Consider the following 22,981-nt stretch of genomic DNA (forward strand, 5'->3'; position numbering starts at 1 on the left):
CCACTGGATGTGTGTGTGCGGGGAGTGCTGGGGGTGGGAGATGGGCCTGGAGAGCTGTGAGCCAGCAGCACATGAGCGCACCAAAGGGGCCTCACTCAGAGGAGGCTAAAGGTGAGGGTAGTGGGTGCTCCACCAAAGGGATGCCCCTTGCAGACAGGGCACAGGAAGACCCTGGGAAGGGGTGACTGGCGTGGCCTGGCCAGTGGCCCCATCCTCTGTGTTATTCTGTCCACAGCTGCTGGGCCCCGAGTTCTGCCTGGGGCCACCTGGCGGGCAGATGGAGGACCCAGGCACAACACTGCAGCCCCATCTCTTCGCTGTTCATTGTTAACAAATTTATTTCCATTTCCTGAACCAAGGTGAACTGTGATGTGTGACAGAACAAGGCAGGCCTGGCCCCTCTAGGAGGGTGGCACATTTGGCTGCTGTTTTCAAACAACCTGGCCCTCTCCATGGCTGGGCCCCGTCCTTCCCCACAAAGGAGGAGCTGTAGCTGCTTCCGGCAGCTCCAACGTTCAAAGAGACAAACAGGCAGGGAAGGGTGAGAAGAACCACAGCACAAATGGGAATGAAAAAAGTGGCCAAAGAATCGATAGCAAACCCATTTCTGTCTCCAGATTAATGGCCCAGCTGCAAGAAATGGGGGGAGGTCCTGGGGGAGGGCAGAGGAGACGCCCAGGCTTGGCAGGAGGCACTGACCCCATCGGCAGCACTGGGTGGGCGGCTGGGCTGAGGCGGGTCCCCGGGGGGGAGTTCAGGGCAGGCTGTGCTGGGTCTCATTAGGACGGGGTAGGGGGCAAGGTACAGGGAGTGCCATGTTTGGGAGAGGAGACCACAAGGCCGGGGTGCCATCTGGTTGGGGGCTGGGCTGTACAGGGAGAGGTAGACACCCTGGAGGGGCCTCTGGCTGCTGCACCAGCCTCTTCGTGGGCCCAGCCAGGAAGGCAGCCTGGTTTCTGCCTTCTGGTTGGGCAGGCCCACTGGAGGCAGCTGTGAGCTCAGGACCACAGCCAGAAGCGGAGACAGGAGAGGGCAGCCACAAACTGGGTAAACAGGAGGAGATGGCCAGCTCCCTGTGTGGTGGGGCTCTGCTCCTCTAGCTGACCTGATTGGCCCAGGGTGGGTGTCCCGAGCAGAGGGACACCCTGGATGTGAAGCACCTCTGCCTGCAGCTGTGTGGCTTGTGAGAAGTGGTCCCCGGGGACTCAGAGGAGTAGCTCTGGGCCAGCGCTAGGCTGAGGCCCGGGTTGGGGGACGGGCAGGCAGGGCACCTGCAGAGGCGGGGAGGCCCAGAGCCACCGGGAGCAGCTGGCTCCCGCACTGGCTGGTAGAGCCTGGGGGATGGAAGAAGCTGGGGCCTCGGCAGGGCATCTTGGGGTTCTTGGGTCAACAGTTGACAGCTGGCACGGCACTGGTGGGCAGCTGGGGTGCTGGTCAGCCTGCTGGGACATGGGGAATGGGGCTGTAGATTCTGGGGGCCGGCCTCCCCCGGGCCATGGTGGTTGGGCAGCCCAGCTCTCTGCCGGGCTGTCCACAGGCTGCCAGGGGAAGGAGTCTGGGATGGAGAGGTAGCTCTGTGGGTTGCTTATGGGCAGGAGGGAGGCTGAGGGCCTGAACCCCTGGCCTGGGGGAAGAAGGGGAAAGTGACTACCGCAGGGGCTGGGGGCTCGTGGGACAAAGAATGAGGCCTGTGGCCAGCACACTCCGGGTCTCTTCCCAGCACTGCCGCTGGGGAACTGCACCTTGCGCTTGTGACCCACAGGGGCTGAGTCCGAGCCAGAGGAAGGGTCCATAACAGCAGAGGCCGTCCAGGGGCACTGGCAGGTGGCATTCCGGGAGGCTGGGCTCCCCGGAGTGTCCATTATTGCCTCAAGTGAGCCCCCAGGCTCTTGACAGCTTGCTCCTGGTTCTGATGTCTCGTAGGTCCCTACAGGTGCAGCTGGTGCAGGCATGTTGCTCATCAAGTCATCCTTCTGTGATGTGCCTGGGGCCTGGAGGGGGTCGCTCCTCGTCTCCAGTGGTGCTACCCTGGGGTGGGAGGGCTGGCTGTGGGGCAAAGCCTTGGCACAGACAGGGTCAGCATCAGGAGCTGGGTCACCTGACTGCCTGTGGGGACAGGAACATGCAATGAACTGCCATGGACAGCTCTGGGGGAAGTGGCAAGCTGGGGAGAGATGTAGGCCAGGGCCAAGGGCACCTGTGGGGCCACTCCGACAGGTCCACTCTGGGGCTGACCCTGTGGTGGTAACCAGAGGTTTTCACAGAGGAGGCTGTGTCCATCCTCTGCTGGCTGTCCAAGCCCAGCACCATGGTGCAGCTACAGCTAGGGGTGCCCCAGAGGGGCTAGCCTTGGTGGTCCCTGAATCCCATCAAACCTCCTGCTCAGCTCCCTCGTCCAGGACACCAGGACGCCTACACCCACTGCCCTTCCACCTCAACACCTGAGCAGGAAGAAGGAAGGGAGTCTGGTCCATGAGCTGAAACCACTAAGGGAGGCATTGGGTGAAGATAGGGAGGGGTGAGGCAGGAGCAGAGTCACAGCTGGGTCCCCGCTGCTGCCAACATGAGGCTTTTCCTTCCAGTGAGGGTTACAGGGGTGTGGGGACTCACCTGGACAGGCCAGCCTGCAAGGGGACATTTGCCAGGCTGTGGCTGAGCTGGGCAATGAGCTTGTCCACCTCTGCATAGGGACGAGCTTCCAGGGCAAAGCCCCGGTGCTGGGCACTCTGCAGGTGCTGTCAGGAGAGAAGAGGCAAGGCGCATTAGGCTGTCGTCTGGGCCTGCCTGGAGCATGGCCGCCTCAGGGGCAGACTGGGTGGGAGGTTGGTCCCTTGGCGGGTCAGGGCTTACCACGTGGAGCTCGTGGAAGGCCTCCTGGCAGCACTCACAGTACCCCTTCTTCCTCCGGGGCACAGTGCGAGTGGTTGACCGCAGACTGGGGTCTCTGGGCTGGGGTTCTCTGGGGAGAGGACATGGTCGGGAGGTCACAGCTGGGCCCAGAGCCATGGCCAGCACTGGTACCCATCAGGAGGGCAGCCTGGCCCACCTTCACCCCTTCTCAAACTGCAGGGAAGATTAGTGGAGATGGCAGTGGTGATAGGGACAAGGAGCTCCAATTCTGTCTCTCCCAGCCCTGCCTCCCTCTGCCCGCAGGCTGGAAGGGGAAGGACCCAGCAGCAGCCCTCCTTGGCCCCCTGTGCTGGCCCCTCTCCATCAGTGTGGCCTGGCTCTGCCTTCCCTCACAGCTCCTCCTGTTCCTGATGATCTGTGGGCTGCTGCTGCAGGGCTGTCCTGGCAGGTTCCACAAGCCCACCTTCCCAATGGGACACGACCTGAAGAGCATGTGGAGGGGCTTATGGACTCAAACAGATGCAACTGGTTCAAGTGGAGGCACAGCAAGGAGCACGAGCAAAGCCTTCTTATAAATCAGTGAGGGAGTCAGTAGTGATCCACAGGAGGGGGCCAGGGCCTGGGCATGCTCAGACGCACAGAGGTTCCACCTCTTGCACAGCAGCCCTGATGTCACACTGGGACACAACATCTGGACCATGGCCCAGCCAAGGCCAACATGCTCAGCAGCATGGGTGTCAGGTGCAGGGATGAAGAGCAGTGTGGGATAAGGGCACCTCGGCCCCACTTATCAGCCCTGTAGTGTGGGTACTCTGAAACCCAGCACTTCCACCTGCAAATGGATGTCCCACCCCCACTGCTCATCCAGGCACCTCTTCACCTCCCAGTCAGAGATCTGTCACAAGGAATAGAGTAAACCCATTGGAGGAATACTCTGACACCATCAGAAGGAGCCAGGATGCTTGCTAGGTTGGCAGGGGAGAACGTTAAGATGTCTCAGGGGCATACAGTGAGTGCCAGCCCAGCATAGCCCACACTCTTCCTCCACAGGGAGGAGGAGCCGTGAAGGATACCCGGCACCTATGTGTGTACCGAATGCCTCTAGGGCCAGACCCAGGACCGCAGGCTGGGATGTGGGAGTGGGGGAAGTTTTTGCTTCCCAACTCTGGAATCCAGAACCAAAATGTACAGCATGTTTTCCACATGCTCCTGGAACCCCAAGGGCCCAGATAAGCTAGCAGCATTACTGGTTCCTCACCCATGGTCCAAAGTGTCCCTGCCTCGCCAGGGAAGTTGGCTGGGGTCACCCTGCAGCTGGCTCTCTGTGGCTTCCCACACACCTGGGCCCACGGGACTCAGCCTCACTTCTCTCTGCACTCCTTTCCAGCTCCTGCCACGAGCCCCTTTCTTCTTGCCTCCTGGTGGTACTGTGAGTACCTCCTCTCTCCACTGCTGGGTGCCACAGGTAGCTGCTCAGGACCCAGCTGACTGCTGGTCCATGGCTACCTTGGTGCTCCCCCATCAGAAGTGACCAGCAGGCCCCCTTGGCAGCAGGCCTTGGGCCTGGAACCAGCCCTGGGCACATGGAAGGACCAGACCTACCTGGGTCGGTGTAAGCTGCCAGGCGTCCATGGGGCCTCAAAAGGACTTGCGTCTTTGGGTCCCAGGAAGGAAATTTCAGGAAAGGATTTAAACTGGTGGTGGCAAGGACGAAACTTCCTGAAACACAGAAAACTTCCTCTTGGACTACAGGTAGCAGGGTCAGTCAGCATCCTAGGAACGGTGCACCTGCCTGCCCTGGTACTTCAGGCAGTGCTGTGCTCTGCGCAGGGAGGTAGCACCTCTGTCTGCTCTCCAGGGGGAAGGGGAGGCTGGGGACCCCCAGGACTCACCCAGGGATGCAGGTCTGACTCAGTGACCGAGGCCAGAGCAGAGGTCCCCCCTCTAGACAGTACACCCTCCCATTGCCTCCTGACCTCCAGGAACCTTAAGTCCCTAGCTGGGCAGAATCTGAGTGGGGGTGTGTTTCCTCTTCTACCCAGGACACCATTTTGGCTTTAGGCTGTTCCTTGGTGACACCTAAGGGTCAGTGTTGTGAATGGAGGCGAGAGACACACAAGTTCCAGACAGTTGGGCTGGCACTGTGATGTAGTGGGTTAAGTGGCTGCTGGCATTCTCCCATATGGGAGCTGGTTTGAATCCCACCTGCTCCACTTTCAATCCAGCTCTCTGCTCAGATGGCCCAAGTAGTTGGGCCCCTGCACCCACGAGGGAGACCTGGAAAAGGCTCCTGGTTTCATCCTGGTAGAGCCCTGGCTGTTGGGGCCATTTGTGCAGTAGACCAATGCATAGAGGCTCTCTCTTCCCTTTTCTTTGTAACTCTTCCCAATAAATAAATCTTTTCTTTAAAGATATTTTTATTTTTATTAGAAAGTCAGATAGGGCCCAGCGGCGTGGCCAAGTGGCTAAAGTCCTAGCCTTGAAAGCCCCAGGATCCCATATGGGCGCCGGTTCTAATTCCGGCAGCTCCACTTCCCATCCAGCTCTCTGCTTGTGGCCTGGGAAAGCAGTTGAGGATGGCCCAATGCATTGGGACCCTGCACCTGTGTGGGAGACCCGGAAGAGGTTCCAGGTTCCCGGCTTCGGATCGGCGCGCACCGGCCCATTGCGGCTCACTTGGGGAGTGAAACATCGGACGGAAGATCTTCCTCTCTGTCTCTCCTCCTCTGTGTATATCTGGCTGTAATAAAATGAATAAATCTTTAAAAAACAAAAAATTAGAAAGTCAGATATACAGAGAGCAGGAGGGACAGAGAGGAACATCTTCTGTCCGATGATTCACTCCCCAAGTGACCACAATGACTGGTGCTGTGCCGATCCGAAGCCAGGAGCCAGGAGCTTTTTTCCGGGTCTCCCACACGGGTGCAGGATCCTAAGGCTTTGGGCCGCCCTCCACTGCTTTCCCAGGCCACAAGCAGGGAGCTGGATGAGAAGCGGAGCAGCCGGGATTAGAACTGGCGCCCATATGGGATCCTGGCGTGTTCTAGGCAAGGACTTTTAGCCACTAGGCCACCGCGCCGGGCCCCAATAAATAAATCTTAAAAAGGAAAAATAAGTCCTGGATAGCAGCACATGGACCGAGTGCTGCCCTGGCTGGCTGCCTCCAGTTGTTTGCACTCAAGAGACTTCCAGAGCCAGCACAGATCGTGTCTGCTCAGCAAAGCTACTGATAGGCGCTGCTCGCACTCTGGGGTGCGGGGGGCAGCCACAGGCTCCAGGAGCTCCTGTATTCAGGAGCAAGTGGACAGCTGAGTCCCACTGACTGGACTCTTAGGGAGAAGGCGGTACCCTTCACAAGCCTGGTGTCCTCTTTCTTTCTGCCAATAATATTTTTGTTCTGTTTTAGGAGGCTTGCGACTTGAGGCTGGTCATGCTAACGGGCTTCAAAGAGCAACTCACTTGATAGGAAGGCATGGATACACAGCTATAGTCTCAGCTGCCACTCCCACTGACTGAGGTCTGTGGGCTGATGGCCAAGCCCTCAGCAGCCTCCCCTGTCCTGTCCCTTACTGCTGGGCCACCAAAATCAACTTGGTACTACCCTGCAGCTGTGAGCAGGGGGGAGCCAGGCCAGGGGCAGGATAGGCCCTTCCTGAGGAACACAGAAAGTCCTTTTCCTTTCTAGAAACTTCTATTCTGAGCTAACCACAGACTTAGTGGACTTCCAAGCTAGCACTTACCCAGGTGGCTGCTCCCAGGTCTCCAGGATGATACCCCAGTGTGACCTCTTGCTCTAGGCGAGCAGGGGGACTGAGGGCCGAGGAGAAGGGCCCACGCAGTTGGGATCCCCGGCCCCTCGCCCCGGGCTGCAGCCTAGCACCAGGAGGCTGGACATGAACCCCTCTGACCTCCGTTTTCCCCACAGGAAGAGGGTGGCCTCTCCTGCTCCTGTCACCCAGGCCTGTCACGACTGAGCATGCACCAGCAAAGCACTTCCTAAAGCGAAGCATAAAAACCATGAGGAGGGAATCCCCACAGCCACCCAGTATTTTCATGGTAGCTATGATGACGAACTGGACAGTGCTGGAACAGAGATGGCTGGTGCCGAGCTGTCAGAGGGAGACAGCTGTGAGGAGATGTGCCCCAACGGGCTCATGAAAGCAGCATCCACACAGGACTCTGCTCTGACCCACTGGCAGCAAGGGTGCCCAGGGCGCCTGCCCCACCAACCCCCCAGGTTCCTCCTGGTCTTTTCTGCAGAGGACGAAGCACAGGCTGAGTAGGTGAGACGCCGCCTGGGACCCTGCCTTCCAAATGGAGCCTGGCTCAGGCCTCCCCCAAGTAGGAGACCCAGCCCCACGTTGTGGACATCTTGGCCATGATCAGTGGATCAATTAACCTCGCCTTCCTGATAAAATGACTCGGTTCTTAGAAAAAGGTGTAGGGCTGAGGTGTGCTGGGTGCCCAGGACGGCTTGGCTCCTCTGTGCAGCCTAGGGGTTGGGGGCTGAGGGGTGGAGCTCCCGCCTACCTGCTCACATCTTCGATTTTGAGGAACGGTGCCTTCAGCCTGGCCACTGCAAAGGAACGGCACTCATGTTGGCCACCTGTCCTGCCACCCTCCTGCACAGTACAGGGCACCCCCTGGTGTGGGTACTGGACATGGGTGGCCCCCATCTGAGTCAGATTCCTCTTTGTGGGTGCTGGGTGTTAGGGAACCCCAACGGCAGGATGACAGAGATCTTCTGGTTCCGAAGGGACCAAGGCAAGCAGGTACCCAGAAAACAAACCCAGCTAACCTCTAATTCCCCTCTCCAACCTGGGGCCGGTCACCAGTGGCCAATGCCCCCTCAAGCAGTAAGAACCCCTACAATCCTCCCTCAGTAATCAGGGTCCTGTCTAGGAGGTGGGAAGCCTAACAGTCAAGTCCCTCAGGACAGACCTAATGGACAGACCTAACGGTCAAGTCCCCCAGCACGGCTCCTGGGCCACCCGAGGCTGCCACCAGAACCCAGGCCGAGCCGCCTTTCCTCCCTGGGCAGCAACTCCTGTTAATCACTTGTCTTCCTAATTAACTGAGCCAGTGATTAAAATCCATTCCCCCACAGACTTCCTGGAATTTGGAGTGTGAGCAAGGTGCCAAGTGACTCCCCTTAGCTCCTGCTGTGCAGGAATAAATGCCACTGAAAGAGCATCTCTGGGAGGGGCACTTCTGCCAGCCCAAGGGAGCCGGCACCCATCAATCTGTCCACTTGTCAGTTCTGGTGAGGTTGGCATTTCTGCCAACAGAGACAGCTGTCAAACTGCCCACCCCAAACTGCTCCTGAGTCACAGGAAGAGGATCCAGACTTCACTCAATGTCCAGGGACAGCCAGGAGACAAGGGTACCAAAGCCACGCCCAGTGGGTGTCCTGGCTTGCCCAGGAAACACCCTGCTTGCCCCAGAGAGCTGAGGCCTGGGTTCTATAAACCTGAGGGGGTGATGCAGCCTGGGCTCGCTTCCTGCCGCAAAAAACTGAGCAGATGCCGCCACAGAGGGAGCCGTGGGGAGGTGTTTTTGGAGGGAGGGACTGCAATTAGAGGAGGCATGGTTACCACACTGACCTTTCCGTGTTCTTGTCTCTGCTGCTGGACGCGTTCCCTAAATGGAAAAGGAAAATAGGTTAGGGCCGTGAGGGAGCCACGGGGGTCAGGGGACTGGGCCTGGCGGGCCAACACGCTGCAAACCTGTCCCACTTTGTTTCCTGTGGTCTCTGGGCCTGAGCCGGAGTCGATCTGAGCTCACTGGCTCCCCCTGCTCCCGGGGGTCAAAGCGACGGGAGAGCTTGTGTGTGAACCTCCACAGCAGAGGGGATGCAGGATGGAACCAGGAGAAAGCTCAGGAGCAGGAGGACCTGGAGGGCGAGGGGTGTCCATCGACCTCACAGCACAGGGGACGACTCAGAGCCTGCAGCAGACTGGCCCCCAGGGGATGCTCACTGCACGGCAGCTGTCAGTCTGCAGGCCACGACTGTTCCAGTCACCTCGTAGGACCAAGGTGAAGGCCATGCCATCTGCTCTCCTGTGCTCGTTCCTGTGTCCCTCCTTTCTGTGGGTCAAAGCCACATTTTGTTTCCTTTTTCACTTTTTTTTTTTCAAAAAAAATTTATCTGTTTAGTTCTTGTTTCATTTTGAAGAGAGAAACAGGAAGAAACCAGGAGGCCGGAGCCTGAAGCTTCCTCTGGGTCCCCCAAGTACTTGGGCTGTTATCTGTTGCCTCCCAGGGTGCACAACAGCAGGAAGCTAGACTGGAAGCTGAGCAGCTGGAACTTGAACCAGGCGCTCTGATTTGGTGTCAGGGTCCCACGTGGGGATCTAGGCCGCTGCACTGACTGAAGTCAAGCTCGTGCTGGAGACAAGATGAAGGGCTGTGTGTTGGGCACAGCAGTGGAGAAGCTGTTCGAGATGCCAGTGGGGCAAGGACACCACTGCTTGGCACTGCTGGGCTTTCCGGATGCAGTGCACACAGCTCTACATCCGGCTAAGAGGAGGCTTGACGCGAGGATTTGGAAGGTGGCAGCTATCTCAAAGCCCAACACCTCCTCTCCTTCTGCCCATGCCACCTGCAGGCTCACCCCTAAGCCTGGAACCATGCTCAGAAGAGTGGCTGTGAGCATTCATGAAAGCTTTCTGGGCCAGGACTTCCCACAGGCTGTGGAGCCTGCTGCATGGACTGCCTCAGCGGGCGTGCGCTCAGCTGTGCACAGGTGGAAGTAAGGAATCGTGAGGCTGCCCTCCACCTGCGACTTGGGATGGCCAGGAAGAGGGAGTTTGGGAGCTGCAAGCTGACCCATCACAGATTTCACAATAACTGCCACTGGTGACGGATCAGTGGCACAACATACCTCTGGCTTGCTGGGCTCCTGCTTCTTCACACTCAAAGACCCAAGAGACAGCTGCTGCACGTACACCATCATGTCTATGGAGAGGGAGGCAGGCTGTGGCCACTGCTCAGGACCGAACACTTCTCCAGGCCAAGCTGCCCAACTGCCCAGCTGGCATGACACCTCCTGACAACACAGGGAAGGGCTGGCTCCTGGCTCCTGGCCCTGTGCAGTCAGGAACCTTCCTTTGGAGGTAATTTAATTTGTAAGAGACAACGCCTCTGGGGACACTAAGGAACCATTGAAGAGTTACTTCTGGGGGATGGTCAACCAAGGCAGCGACTCAGACGTATCCTGGTATGGAAGGCCAGCAGGAGCTATCCCTGCTGGAGCTTCTGTGACCCCCAGGAATGCAGCAAGTAAGACCACATCAGAAAGGGTTGTTTTCCCAGTGAGATGGAGCCCCTCCATCCACATCCAAGACCAAGAGGTTTCCCCAAGTAACCTCTCACATCCCCTGGAAGACACTGACAAAGGGAGAGGTATCATCCCATTTAGCACATGGCAGCTCTCCCATGTGGAGTTACCCTAAGGTGGCTCAGAGGAAACCGACTCAGAGAGAAGCAGGGGCGACAGCAGTTCCTGCAGGCTGACTCAGGACAGCTACCTCAGTGCCTCGGGGGACGGCCTGCAAACAAGCTGCTCATAGCGTGCGGTGACAGAGAAGAGAGGACAATGTTTGCAGTTATGCCAAGCTCAGTGGATCAGGGGCCATAGCACTTCTGCTAGTGAGACGAGGGCAGCTCACCTCACGCCTGAGTCAAAGTGGTGACTGCCAGCACAGAGTGCCTGGCTGGGTGGTGGGCCTGCTTCTCCATCTCTATGCTAGGGTTATCACCCCAGCCGGGGAGGCGTGCTATCGCCATCACTACTGCTACAGCCAACAGCCTGTTTCTGGCACCTGCAGGAGGCCCAGGCCACAGTCCACACTCTCTGCTGTCACTATTTCTCCCAGCCCTCCCACGTCCACAAAGTAGTGTGGTAACTGAGTATTTCTGGCTCCCAGCTGCTGCGAGCTCACATAGCCTTGAACCCTCAATAAGCTGAGATTCGCAGCCCAGAGTGGCCACGCCCCCCACCAGGGCCCGGGGGAAGCAGTACCATCCACATGCAGGACCCTCACTCCCCAGAAACGGGCGTTACTCAGGAGGCTGCTGCTGCTCCCACTGCCGCCTCCGCTGCTGCTCCCCTGAAATGACAGAGCAGGTGAGAGCCCGAGATGCCCGCAGCCCGAACAAGACACAGTCAGGTCAGAACCACACGGGGAGCCCTGGTCATCTGTGCAATTGACCGTGGGGTGGCTGGCAGGCAAAGAACACGAAGCCTGGAGTCCAGCCTGTGCCCAGGAACACACATCCTGCCTGCACACAGGCTGGCCCCATCAGCAGGGGACCGGCTGCTGCTCTGTGTGACCTAGAACACGGGCTTCTAGAAGATTTGCCAGGAGGGCCTCTGTGAGGAGAGTGCTCTGCACGCAGCAGGTACACAGCAAACACCAGTGATGTCATCGGGAGCACGGAGCAGGCAGTTGCTGGCTGCAGAGATCTCGGCAGCTGGCTCCATTCGCCTGGCCGCTTGCTCCTTGCAGCCGTGGGACCCACCCTCACGTCACAGCTCCCCTTGCACACATTCACCTCCACTCTTCCTGCTGCGCCTTACCCGGATAACCAGCTGCTGATAACCGAGGTGTTAAGGTTGGCTAATGTATATAGTGGCTGTGTCCTGCCACATCCTCCAAGGTTCTCTTGGCAGGCTCGAGTGGAGTTGTGTCTGGCTCTGACATACTCTAGGTGACTTGGGGCCCACAAATTTCTGAGCTGCCCCCACTCCCCCACCTCTAAGAAGAGACAAAGAAGGAAATGAAGGCACAAGATTTGGCATCAAGCCTGAGTTCTGTGCGAGGCTTCAGCAGAAGTGAGAAAAGAGGCAAAACCCCTCCGTGCAGGCGACAGGCCCTTCCACTGCCATCCAGCCCAGCTCACCTGGTTTCTGATGGCCTTCTGCAGCAGCTCCTTCCCTCTGCTCATGGGCACCTGCCAGGGAGAGAACAGCCATAGGGTGTGCTATGTGGACCATAGCATGGGCCCAAGTAGGTGTTTACACCTGAGCTGGTGCAGGTGTCAAGGGGCCATGTTCCTCAGAGAGCTAGGAGCAGAGCGGGCTGAGAATCAGAAGCTTGCTCTTAAAAAAAAAAAAAAAAAATTGTTGGCTTTACCCACTACATCACAGTATCAGCCTTTCAAATCCTCTTTCTCCGCTCCCCTCAAATCCTTTTTTAAAAGCCAGCATTCTTAAGTAGTTAATGACTGCCCTTGCTTCAGTTTAGAAAATGTTTTTTTTGTTCCCTAAAGCTTGTGCCTCATCATGGACGCCCATGGACATTGTTTTTAAAGACTTCTTTCTTTTTTTCAAAGGTAGACGGGGAGACAGAGATCTTCCATCTAGCGGTTTGTTTTCCAAGTGCTGCAGTAGGCAGATCTGGGCCAGGCCAAAGCCAGGAGCTCAGGACTCCACTTGGGTCTTCCAGCTGGGTAGCAGGGACCCAAGCACTTGCTGCTGCTCTTCTAGGCTCATTATTGGGAACTTGCCCGGAAGCAGAAGAGCTGGAACTGGCACAGGTGTTCCAATGTGGGAGATGCTGGTGTTGCACACAGTAGTTTAATCTGCAGCACTGCAACACCGGCCTCCACAGATGCCTATTTTAATATTAGCCTAAGTTAAGCAAATGCAAGCCTGAGGAAGAAGTTGCACTGCAGGCTGGTGGAAGGCAAGACATACGTATGTCCAAACTGGCCTTCACACACAGGAACAAGGGAAGCTGCCCAGGTCATGTCAGTATCACCAAGTGCTCTCTGGTTGGAAGGACTCTCCTTTTGCTTCTGAACTTCTGATTCTGGAGTCCCCAAAAAGAGTGACATACAGAGGGCTGGCACCATGGCACAGTAAGCTAAGCCTGTGCCCATGGCACTGGCATCCCACCAGTTTAGGTCCCAGCTTCTCCACTTCCCATGCAGCTCCCTGCTTATGGACTGGGAAAGCAGTGGAGGACGGTCCAAGGCCTTGGGACTCAGCATCTCTCTATATACATGTGCTTGTCCAATAAAAACAAATCTTAAAAAAACAGAGTGATGGGATGGCAGGGATGTGTTACTGAGTGGCTGAATCCTGAAGTTAAATGGGATTAAGGCCAGGCAACACAGAGAGGCCAGATGGCCTGAAAGGATTCCCAGTGCCCACGTCCCTGGTGCAAACAGATGCTTCTTCCACAGGGTGTCAGGGGTCCTCACCGAGTCCGTGGGCACCTGTGCAGGCCGGCCATGGCTGCCCCGTGCATCGGCGCTGGGTGGTATCTCCGTTCCAACCTCGCCAGGGCTCAGGCAGACTCTGAGGCTGCTCCCACTGCTCTCTGCCTTCGCTTCTCTGCGGCTGGACACGATGTAGCTCACTTCTTTGCTCAGAAAACTCTCAATTACCTGAAACCAGATCACAGAGGTAACTGACAACCAAACGGCAGATGTAGAACTGTCAATACAGAGAGGCTGGGAAAGGAAATCTTGGCTGCCACAAGGCTCAAAATCAATGTCTTTAAATAGACCCACTGCAGCTCCGTACCCAGCTCCCTGGAAATCCTCACAGTGAAAACTAGGCACTGCCGCCCCCGAACCTGTGCGGCGGGCTCAGCCGCGCCCTGTGCCCACTCCAGCCTGCACACAGGCTTGCCAAGTGGCCCCGGCAGGGTTCACAGGAGCATGGTGAAGCCAGGATTTCCCTGTTGAGTTCCATGCGCAACACCTGCAATCCTGATCACAAAAAGGAGGCAAGAAAACCACCACCAGCAGGAGCTACGTCGCACCTGTTCACCCTGTCAGACGGAGTCCCTCACGACACTGACAGGGTCTGACACAACTACACATCCGGAGAGCCCAGCAAAGCAACAAGACTAACAAGGACACTTGCCTCAGAAATGCAGGAACTGGAGAAGGGTGGTAGAGTTGACAAATGCTTACCAACCCACCCTCTGTGGAGGGAATCCTGTCTCCAGGGGTGTGAGTTTCCAGTGGCTCCTCAGCACAGTGTCATCACACAAGGAGCTGGGAGAGGATGCTCACAGCTGCTTCTGTTTTTGTTTTTTTTTTTTTTTTTTTAAGATTTATTTATTTTATTACGAAGTCAGATATACAGAGAGGAGGAGAGACAGAGAGGAAGATCTTCCGTCCGATGTTTCACTCCCCAAGTGAGCCGCAACGGCCGGTGCGCGCCAATCCGAAGCCGGGAACCTGGAACCTCTTCCGGGTCTCCCACGCAGGTGCAGTGTCCCAATGCATTGGGCCGTCCTCAACTGCTTTCCCAGGCCACAGGCAGGGAGCTGGATGGGAAGTGGAGCTGCCGGGATTAGAACCGGCGCCCACAAGGGATCCCAGGGCTTTCAAGGCGAGGACTTTTAGCCGCTAGGCCACGCCGCCGGGCCCTTCTGTTTTGTTTTAATTTAATATATGGCCCCTCGCCATGTGTCACATTCTAAAGATTTTTATTTATTTATTTATTTATTTATTTATTTTTATTTGCAGTCCTGGTGTGATGGCTCACTGGCTAAATCCTCACCTTGCAAAATTGGTTTGTGTCCTGGCTGCTCCACTTACCACCCAGCTCCCTGCCTGTGGCCTGGGAAAGCAGTCGAGGACAGCCCAAAGCTTTGAGACCGTGCACCCATGTGGGAGACCCAGAAGAGGCTCCTGGCTCCTGGCTCCTGGATCGGCTCAGTTCAGCTTTGACAGTTGCGGCCACTTGGAGAGTGAACCAAAGGATGGATCTTTCTCTCTGTCTCTCCTTCTCTTTGTAAATCTGACTTTCCAAGGAAAAAACATACATTTTTATTGGAAATGTAGAGTTAAGTGGGGAAGATAGGAAAGGGGGAGAGAGAGAGACAGATCTTCCATGCACTAGTTCATCCCCAAATGGCTGCAATTGTCAGGGCTGAGCCAGGCTAATGCCAGCCAAGAGCTTCTGGGTCTCTCACATGGTTACAGTGGGCCACACACCACTGCTTTCCCAGGCTCGTTAACAGAAAGCTGCACTGCAAATGCAGCAGCTGGGAGTCGGATCACAGGCAGCGGCTTAGCTCCTCAGCAGGCACCTGGCAGCTCTAGCACAACTACCACCTAGGAGCCAGACATCCTCCTCTCAGGTTCCAGAATTAGATAGATGCTCATCTGCTGTGGTCCCCATATTCACAAGGGTCCAAAAGCAGCAAGAGTTCACATATACCACCAACAGATGAGCAAACAAAATGTGATATACACACGCAATGAATGCAAAGAAATAATACTTAGCTATGAAACGGAATGGGTCCAAAGATATGCTACAACATGGACGAACCTTGGAAACAGCATGTTAAGCAGAGTATGTCTGCCACAGAAGGAACACATTGGTGGTTTCACTGACAGCAAGTTTTAAGAAAAGGCAAAGTAAGAAGTAGGAAATAGAATAGAGGTCATGAGCATGGGGAGAAAGAAGAGGGGTTTATTGCATAACGGCTGTGGAGTTTATATTTGGGATGATTAGAAAACTTGGAAATAGTGGTGACAGGTACACAACAATGGAAGGATGATAATTAAAGACTTATATTTTTCTTAGAAGGTCAGATTTACAGAGAGGAGAGACAGAAAGATCTGTCCTCTGGTTCATTCTCCAAGAGGCCACAACAGTCAGAGTTGAGCTGAGTTGATCCAAAGCCTGGAGTCTCTTCTGGGTCTTCCACGTGGGTTCAGGGTCACAAGGCCTTGGGCCATCCTCGACTGCTTTCCCAGGCCATAGGCAGGGAGCTGGATGGGAAGTGGAGCTGCCGGGATACAAACCGGCACCCATATGGGATCCTGGCACGTGCAAGGTGAGGACGTTAGCCAGTAGGCTACTGTACCAGGTACAGAAGCATGATAATTAATGCCAAGAAGACACACACTTAAAAATAATTAAAATGGAATATTTCATGTCAATAGTTAATTTTTAAATTATCTAAATGCAGAAATAGCGACAGAGAGCCCTTTCAGCTATTGCTTCACTGTCCACATGCTCACCAACAGCTGCGGCTAGACCAGGTTGACACAAGGAATCAGGAGTCCTTAGGAGTCTCCCGTGTGGGTGGCAGAGGCCACCCACCTGAGCCAGCGCAGTAAGGCATCAGCAGGTAGCTGGAACCAGGACTCAGCCGGGGCCTACTGCCACGGGATGGGAGCATCCCAACCAACGGTCTGACCACTATGCGTATACCTTCTACTCAAGGTTGCTAGAGATCAGAAATACCCTACAAGTCAAGACAAACGATAAAATCAATTATCCACTCAGAATAATACTCTATTTTTATTATAAACAATGCATATAAAGGGCAAAAGAGAAAGGGAAATGTTAATGCTTAAAGGTTGTGGATTAAAAGTTGGAAATTGGGGCCAATGCGATGGCCTAGCAGCTAAAGTCCTTGCCTTGCACACACCGGGATCCCATATGGGCACCAGCTTGTGTCCCGGTAACCCTGCTTCCCCCCAGCTCCCTGCTTATAGCCTGACAAGCAGTCGAGGACAGGCCAAGGTCTTGAAACCCTGCACCCATGTGGAAGACCTGGAAGAAGCTCCTGGCTCCTGGCTTTGGATCAGTTCAGCTCCAGCCATTGGGGCCACCTGGGGAGTGAACCAGCAGATGAAGATCTTCCTCTGTATGTGTCTCTCTCTCTCTCTGTATATCTGACTATCCAATAAAAAAAAGAGAGAGAGATACAGAGAAAGAAAGAAAAGAAAAAAAGGAAAGGAAGAAAGAAAGATGGTAATTAAAAATACATTCACTGGGCCTGGTGTGATAGTTTAGTGGCTAAAGCCCTCACCATGTACACACCAAGATCCCACATGAGCACTGGTTCGTATCCTGGCTGCTCCACTTCCAGCTCCCTGCCTGTGGCCTGGGAAAGCAGTGGAAGATGGCCCAAGGCCTTGTGACCCTGCACCCATGTGGGAGACCCGGAAGAAGCTCCTGGATCCTAGCTTCTGTTCGGCTTAGTTCTAACTCTTATGGACACTTGGGAAGTGAACCAGTGATGGAAGATCTTCTCCGTCTCTCCTTATCTTAGTAAATCTGATTTTCCAACAAAATAAATACACCTTTAAAAAAAAAAAGAATAGAAAGAAAAAAAAAATACATTCACAGCCTGGTGCAATGGCCTAGTGGCTGTATCCTTGTCTTGCACGTGCCAGGATCCCATATGGGCACTGGTTTGTGTCCTGGCTGCTCCACTTTCCAACAAGCTCCCTGCTTGTGGCCTGGGAAAGCAGTTGAGGACGGCCCAAAGCCTTGGGACCCTGCACCCATATAGGAGATCTGGAAGAAGCTTCTGGCTTCAGATTGGCTCAACTCTGGCCATTGTGGCCTCTTGCGGAGTGAACCATCGGACGGAAGATCTTTCTCTCTGTCTCTCTTCCTCTCTGTATATCTGCCTTTCCAAATAAAAATAAATAAAATCTTTTGTTACAAAAAGGCATATACTTATTTTCTTTGGACAGTGTTGTGACCCTGGAAGCCACAGGGACAGTCCCTCTCCAGCTCCTGCCCTGTCACTTGCAAAGCCACACGTTATCACAGGAACAAGCAGGCTACATACCCCACCCAGCTGCTGGATAGCGTCGGTCAGAAACTGAAGAGTTTTGCCAGCAGGTAGGTCCAAGTAGAAAGACTTTCCAGAAAAGGGCTGCCTCCCAGCACGTGGAGAGCTCTTGTGGCATTTTTCTGGACAACTGGAAATTCCTAGCTGCGCCCCTGGAAAACAATCACAAAGACAACAGAGTGAGAAGACTGAGTAAGTCAACCAACCCTTGCTGGCAGTCCAGCTGCGTGCCAGGCCTGGGTACAGGGTGATCTGCTAAGCTAGAGCCCCTTGCCTCACACAGTTCAGAGGTGGGCAACAGGAACCCTCACACTGTACTGGTGGGAACGGAAGACAGCGCGGGAGCCACCAGACAGTCTGGTGAATCTCAACATGCTAACCATAGGATTCAATCATAACTCAGTAATCCTGCTCCGAAGCACACAGCGGGGTCAGGGAAAACACGAATTCACCCACACACTCATGCACAGGGTTCCCCAGCAGCATGCTCTGTATTTGGACCAGGCAGAAACAATTCACACATGAGCAGGTAAGCACAGGGCAACCTCGCTCCAACACGGGCGACTATTCGACCAGCCTGAGAAACGAAATATGGGCAGAGGATGTCATGGGATTCTCAGAAACATGCTAAGGGAAGCAGCCCGGCGTGGAAGGCCTGGTGCCATGAGACTCCAGGGACCTGCTGTGAGACAGACAGTAGTGCTGCAGGGCAGGCAAGGAGGGAATGATGGTCGACGAGCACCAGGCTTGTTCAGGCTCATGAACATGTCCTAAAGTTACAGCTTGGTGCTAGCTGCACAACCCTGTAGATTAAAAAACCATCCGAAGTGCACATTTAATTTTATGGCTTACAAATAAACCAAGCTTAACAAAAAAAACCTCCCCTAAATATATCCTGTGAACTGTGTAGCTCACTGTACATCAATTTTACCTCAAAAGGAAAGAAAACTATAAGCAAATATGGAATACAGTCACTGAGATGCATGGCAAATCATTCACAGGAATATATACTAATGTCTATCAGTTACTTGAAATGTAGCAAAAAATAAAGCTGGACAGAGAGAAAAAGGCAAGTGAGGAGACAGGTGGGCGTCTGCAGTGGTCAGGGGGTATGACTAGAACCTTCCCATAAACACTTTTAGACTTTGCTGAAGGTCTGAAATTTTCATAATAAAAAGTTAAAACTGGAAGAGGAAAAAAAAATGGATTCAAGAGAAAGGAACAAACACTGACAACAGATGGACAAGTTCTAATACACAGACAGGGGTTCCAGGAGGCAAGAACCAAAAACACCAAACAAGAACCCAGAATACTAAAAGTCACATAATTCAAGCAAATCTTTCTGAATTAAAAATATACTTTATTATTATAAACTACATATTAAAAGACATGTCATACAGAAAAACCGACCCATAGCAGATAACACCACCTAAGAAAACTTCTGGACCTTAAAAGGAAGGTTTGGATGTTTTACAAAACCTTTTGCAACTCTTCCCCTCCTCCAGCCCTCGGTGGCAGGCTGGTGTCCAGCAGGCACTCGCGGGCACCTGTCCTCTCTGCTCTACAGCTACACTCTGAAACTGACCTCCATGTTCCTTACTGCCGTCTGTCCTGTTTCATGTTGTCAGCTGCTATTTCACTGGCAAACCTGCTGCACCAAGAACTGCTTATGGGAGTGATTTTTGAGGTACACCCTATGCTTCCCTCCTAATGCCAGAGCCTGCCTCCCATCAACTGGTACTGAGCCACAGGCATTCAACTCTGGTCCTATAAATCTCTTCCTTTTTGACCTTCACAGGCTGGAGGCAGAGCAGACCTTTGTTGTGAGCCCACCTGGGCCCTGGGTACAGTGGGGCAGTCCTATGGCCCTGGGTCAGCCAGTCTCAGTATCTGAACCTCTGTTCCTCACTGCTGAGACAGTGATGAGAACAAATCCTGTGGGTATTGGAGATGCAGTCAATAAAATGCTGCAACTTGTGTCAGGTAAAATGGTGCTGGAGCTGTTCAGAATAGTCAGCAATGGATGTGCCATCACAGGTACCAAACAGGCAGGCGGGCCTGGCAGGAAGCATCTGGATTGGCTGCCTGCGAGTGCCTGCTGGATACTAGCTGGCCACTGTGCCCCTATTCCAGACAGCTTCCTCCGAATTCACTTCCTTGACTTCTGGTTCCAAATAAGAAAAACACATTTCGCCTGCTGCGGCCTTCTTCCTTTGAATCCAAATCTAGGGGAGCCACTAAAGTAAGAAAAAATTAGAAGGATCCCAAAGCCAGGGTCTGGGTGGGTGGGGTGAGGGCTGGACAAGAGGTGGGGGCCAGCTGGAGGACACTTCACAGCTGTGCTGAGCGAGTCCCCATCGGCCTGATGGCAGGGCCATAGCAGGGGCCTGGGGCCTCTCAGCAGCAGAGCTGGAGCCCAGCTTGGAAAGACCAGGCTCTTGAGTATGTGAAAAGGACAAGTGGTCAGGGGAGTGGGCAAGCACCTGAGCGAGGACCCCACCCCCATCACACTATCCACTTGGTAAGGAAGGCAATGACAACTCAGGGCAGCTTTTGAATAAGTGTGCAAGAGAAAGAACAGGGTTTAGAATCAGTGGTGGTGTGGTGCAGTGGGTTAAGATCTCTGTTTTTCCCTCTCTGTGCTCTGCCTTTCAAATAAATACATAAATCTTAAGAAAAAAAGTGTGTAGGGCCCAGCGGCGTGGCCTAGCAGCTAAAGTCATTGCCTTGAACGCCCCGGGATCCCATATGTGCTCCAGTTCTAATCCCAGCAGCTCCACTTACCATCCAGCTCCCTGCTTGTGGCCTGGGAAAGCAGTCGAGGACGGCCCAAAGCTTTGGGACCCTGCACCCGCGTGGGAGACCTGAAAGAGGTTTCTGGTTCCTGGCTTCGGATTGGTGCAACACTGGCCATTGAGCTCACTTGGGGAGTGAATCAGACTGAAGATCTTCCTCTCTGTCTCTCCTCTCTGTATATCTGACTTTGTAATAAATATAAATAAATCTTTTAAAAAAAAGTGTGTGGAAGAGTGCTGGTGTGGGAACCTGCCTTTGTGCTGATGTGGGTGGGCTCATGGGGGAATGTTCTTGGGCTTGCAGGCGGGGGTCTGGGGATGATGTCAGCAAGGGTTTGCAGGGACCCAGGGGCTCATGCTCAGGCGGGTAGAGTGAGCCTGGGGGTTTCGCCACGTGCTTGGTCCCAGGCGGAATTGGGGGATGGGAGGGGAGAGCCCTAGGTTAGTATGCTGGTCTGTTGTGCTGGTGAATTGGGCTTAGAGAACTTTGTGCTTGGATCTTGGGTGGGCAGAGAGGTAAAGTCCCAGCCCAGCACATGTGCCAAGAGTTTGGGTCCCTAGTAGGTGGGCAGAGCTCCAGCCCAGCTTCACCCCACTGGAAGACTATGCCTCAGAAGATTGGACTGGGGAACCCATGCACTCCTGGGCGCAAGGACTGTGGACTGCTCAGGAAAGTGAGTGGGGAGATGTGTGGGAGGGAGGACTGCTGAGGGAGTATGTTGAACGTGAGGAATGACTTCTAACAGGCTTCCACCAACAAGGCCAGTAAACTTGCAGGTAAGCAAGATGGCTGAGACTTCCTCCAGGTCTCCCATGCAGATGCAGGGTCCCAAGACTTTGGGCCATCCCAGACTGCTTTGCTAGGCCACAAGAAGGGAGCTGGATGGGAAGCGGGGCCATCAGGATTAGAACTGGCACCAATATGGGACCCAGGACAAACAAGGTGAAGACTTTAGCCACTAGGCTATTGCGTTGGGTCCTTCTCTCTTTTTCAAAGACACAGTGACAGAGCAACCAGGGTAGTGGCACAGCAACCTAAGCCTCCACCTATGGTGCCAGCTGAGTTCCAGCTTTTCCACTTCCCTGTTTATGGCTCAACTTCTTGGACCCTGAAGCTAGAAAAAGCTCCTGGCCCCCAGCTTCACACCAGCTTAGCGCTTTGGAGGGGAGAAGCTGGAGGACCTATCTGGGTAGACCAATGCACCCACCCATGTGGGAGACCTGAGCTAGTTTGCATTGACTACAGCCGACCACCACCCATTGGCACACTAAAGCTAGCGCAGGGGCCGACCTGGCAGTGCTAGATCACAGTACCCGCTAGGGAGTGCTGGAATAGGGGATGGGTAATGTTAGGCTGAACCATGACACTAACCAGCACGTGACAGAACCAGTTCTGGGGGTGGATTCTGTGGGGGATAAGTGGCTCACCCCTGTGAAACCGCAATTTCCAATGGTTAGTTCAAGAGATGGTCATCCTCTGTATGAGAGCTGAATGGGATATGGGACAGAATGGACGAGTCTGCGGTATACACTGCAAGCAAGGGAACCAGGGCAGCGGGTGGGCCTGGTGGGGGTTATTGGGAGCCGCCCCATCTAGGCTTCAACCCCCACTGGTTTGTGTGAGGGCTGAGCGTGAGGTGGGCAGAATCAGGCTGGACTGCAACACCCATTGGTTCATGTGGAAGACAGGGCTGGAAACAGAACTGACTCAACAATTGCAACCACCAGCTGATTGGGGGTGACGGACTGTGCCAGGTCCTGTACTGGTAAGTACACACAAGAATCTGGTCTGGGATCACCTCAGACAAAGTTTCTTTGGGGATCCTCTCAATTGAATTGCCGGACTCAGAACCCTAACCATGAACAGAAGTGCAGGTTTTATGGTCTGCCATGGAGTGCAAGTATCAGAGCCCAGCCTCCTTAGAGGCTCAGAGGGATCAGTGGACAGCAAGTCCAAGTGCACAGGCACGATATGGCAGTCCATCGGAACCTGCAGAGGATACCTGTACCACAACAGAGGACAGAGCAAATCAATCAATTACCCCAGCCATATGTTAGCAGTGAAAAACTGGGCAAACGGAGACTCTAAGGTGGACTGTATCAATCAATCAGTGGATTCTGCAGTGACTTCATCGTGCTTGGAATGGTGAGCTTGGGAGCAATTTATAACTGTTGAACTATCAAATCCACTTGAGCAGGACCCTTGGAACATGTCCCATATCGGGGACCTGGGATGGGTGGGAGGCTGGGTAGGGCTTCTCCCTTTATCACACCCTTTACCCCAGAAACAGAAAAAAACATGTGGAAATAATAGTTTTACCCACTTTAGTGTAGACCTTGACCCTTTATGCCCTCCCTAATCAACTATGTAAAGTTTGTAAAAAAAAAAAAAAAAAAAGAAAAGAAATGGTCATCCCTAGCTCTGAGCTGTGACAGGCATGACCATGGAACCCTCTGATACTCATATGTACTGGGATTGGGAACAGGCTGGGCTAGTCCAGGCTGTAGCAGCTGCAGGCACACCCAAGAGGGTGTGGGATGGCCTGGGCCACAACATCCACCAGCTCCCTGTGCCTCAGTAGCCTAGTGGCTAAAGTCCTCGCCTTGCAGGCATTGGGATCCCATATGGTGCCAGTTCGTATCCCAACTGCTCCACTTCCCATCCAGCTCCTGGCTGTGGCCTGGGAAAATAGTATAGGATGATCTAAAGCCTTGGGACCCTGCACCTGTATGGGAGATCTGGAAGAAGCTCCTGGTTCCGGATCAGCT

General features: G+C 54.2%; 1 protein-coding gene across 3 annotated transcripts in view; it reads right to left on the reverse strand.

Moving 5' to 3' along the window:
- Positions 1-298: 298 nt before the first annotated feature.
- DBF4B (DBF4 zinc finger B) overlaps positions 299-22,981 on the reverse strand; it is a 34,352-nt gene continuing 11,669 nt past the window's right edge. For all 3 annotated transcript variants that reach the window (XM_058676297.1, XM_058676298.1, XM_058676299.1), the window contains exons 3-13: positions 17,415-17,569; positions 13,060-13,245; positions 11,755-11,805; positions 10,874-10,961; positions 9,734-9,807; positions 8,454-8,490; positions 7,381-7,426; positions 4,453-4,569; positions 2,851-2,959; positions 2,611-2,735; positions 299-2,106 (exon numbers count right to left, since the gene is read on the reverse strand). In XM_058676297.1, coding sequence (XP_058532280.1) covers positions 1,206-2,106; positions 2,611-2,735; positions 2,851-2,959; positions 4,453-4,569; positions 7,381-7,426; positions 8,454-8,490; positions 9,734-9,807; positions 10,874-10,961; positions 11,755-11,805; positions 13,060-13,245; positions 17,415-17,569 — 1,889 coding nt within the window. In that variant the 3' untranslated portion in view covers positions 299-1,205. The remainder of the gene's footprint in view (positions 2,107-2,610; positions 2,736-2,850; positions 2,960-4,452; positions 4,570-7,380; positions 7,427-8,453; positions 8,491-9,733; positions 9,808-10,873; positions 10,962-11,754; positions 11,806-13,059; positions 13,246-17,414; positions 17,570-22,981) is intronic.

This window comes from Ochotona princeps, chromosome 17 (assembly GCF_030435755.1).
Source record: "Ochotona princeps isolate mOchPri1 chromosome 17, mOchPri1.hap1, whole genome shotgun sequence".
NCBI classification, from domain to species: domain Eukaryota; kingdom Metazoa; phylum Chordata; class Mammalia; order Lagomorpha; family Ochotonidae; genus Ochotona; species Ochotona princeps.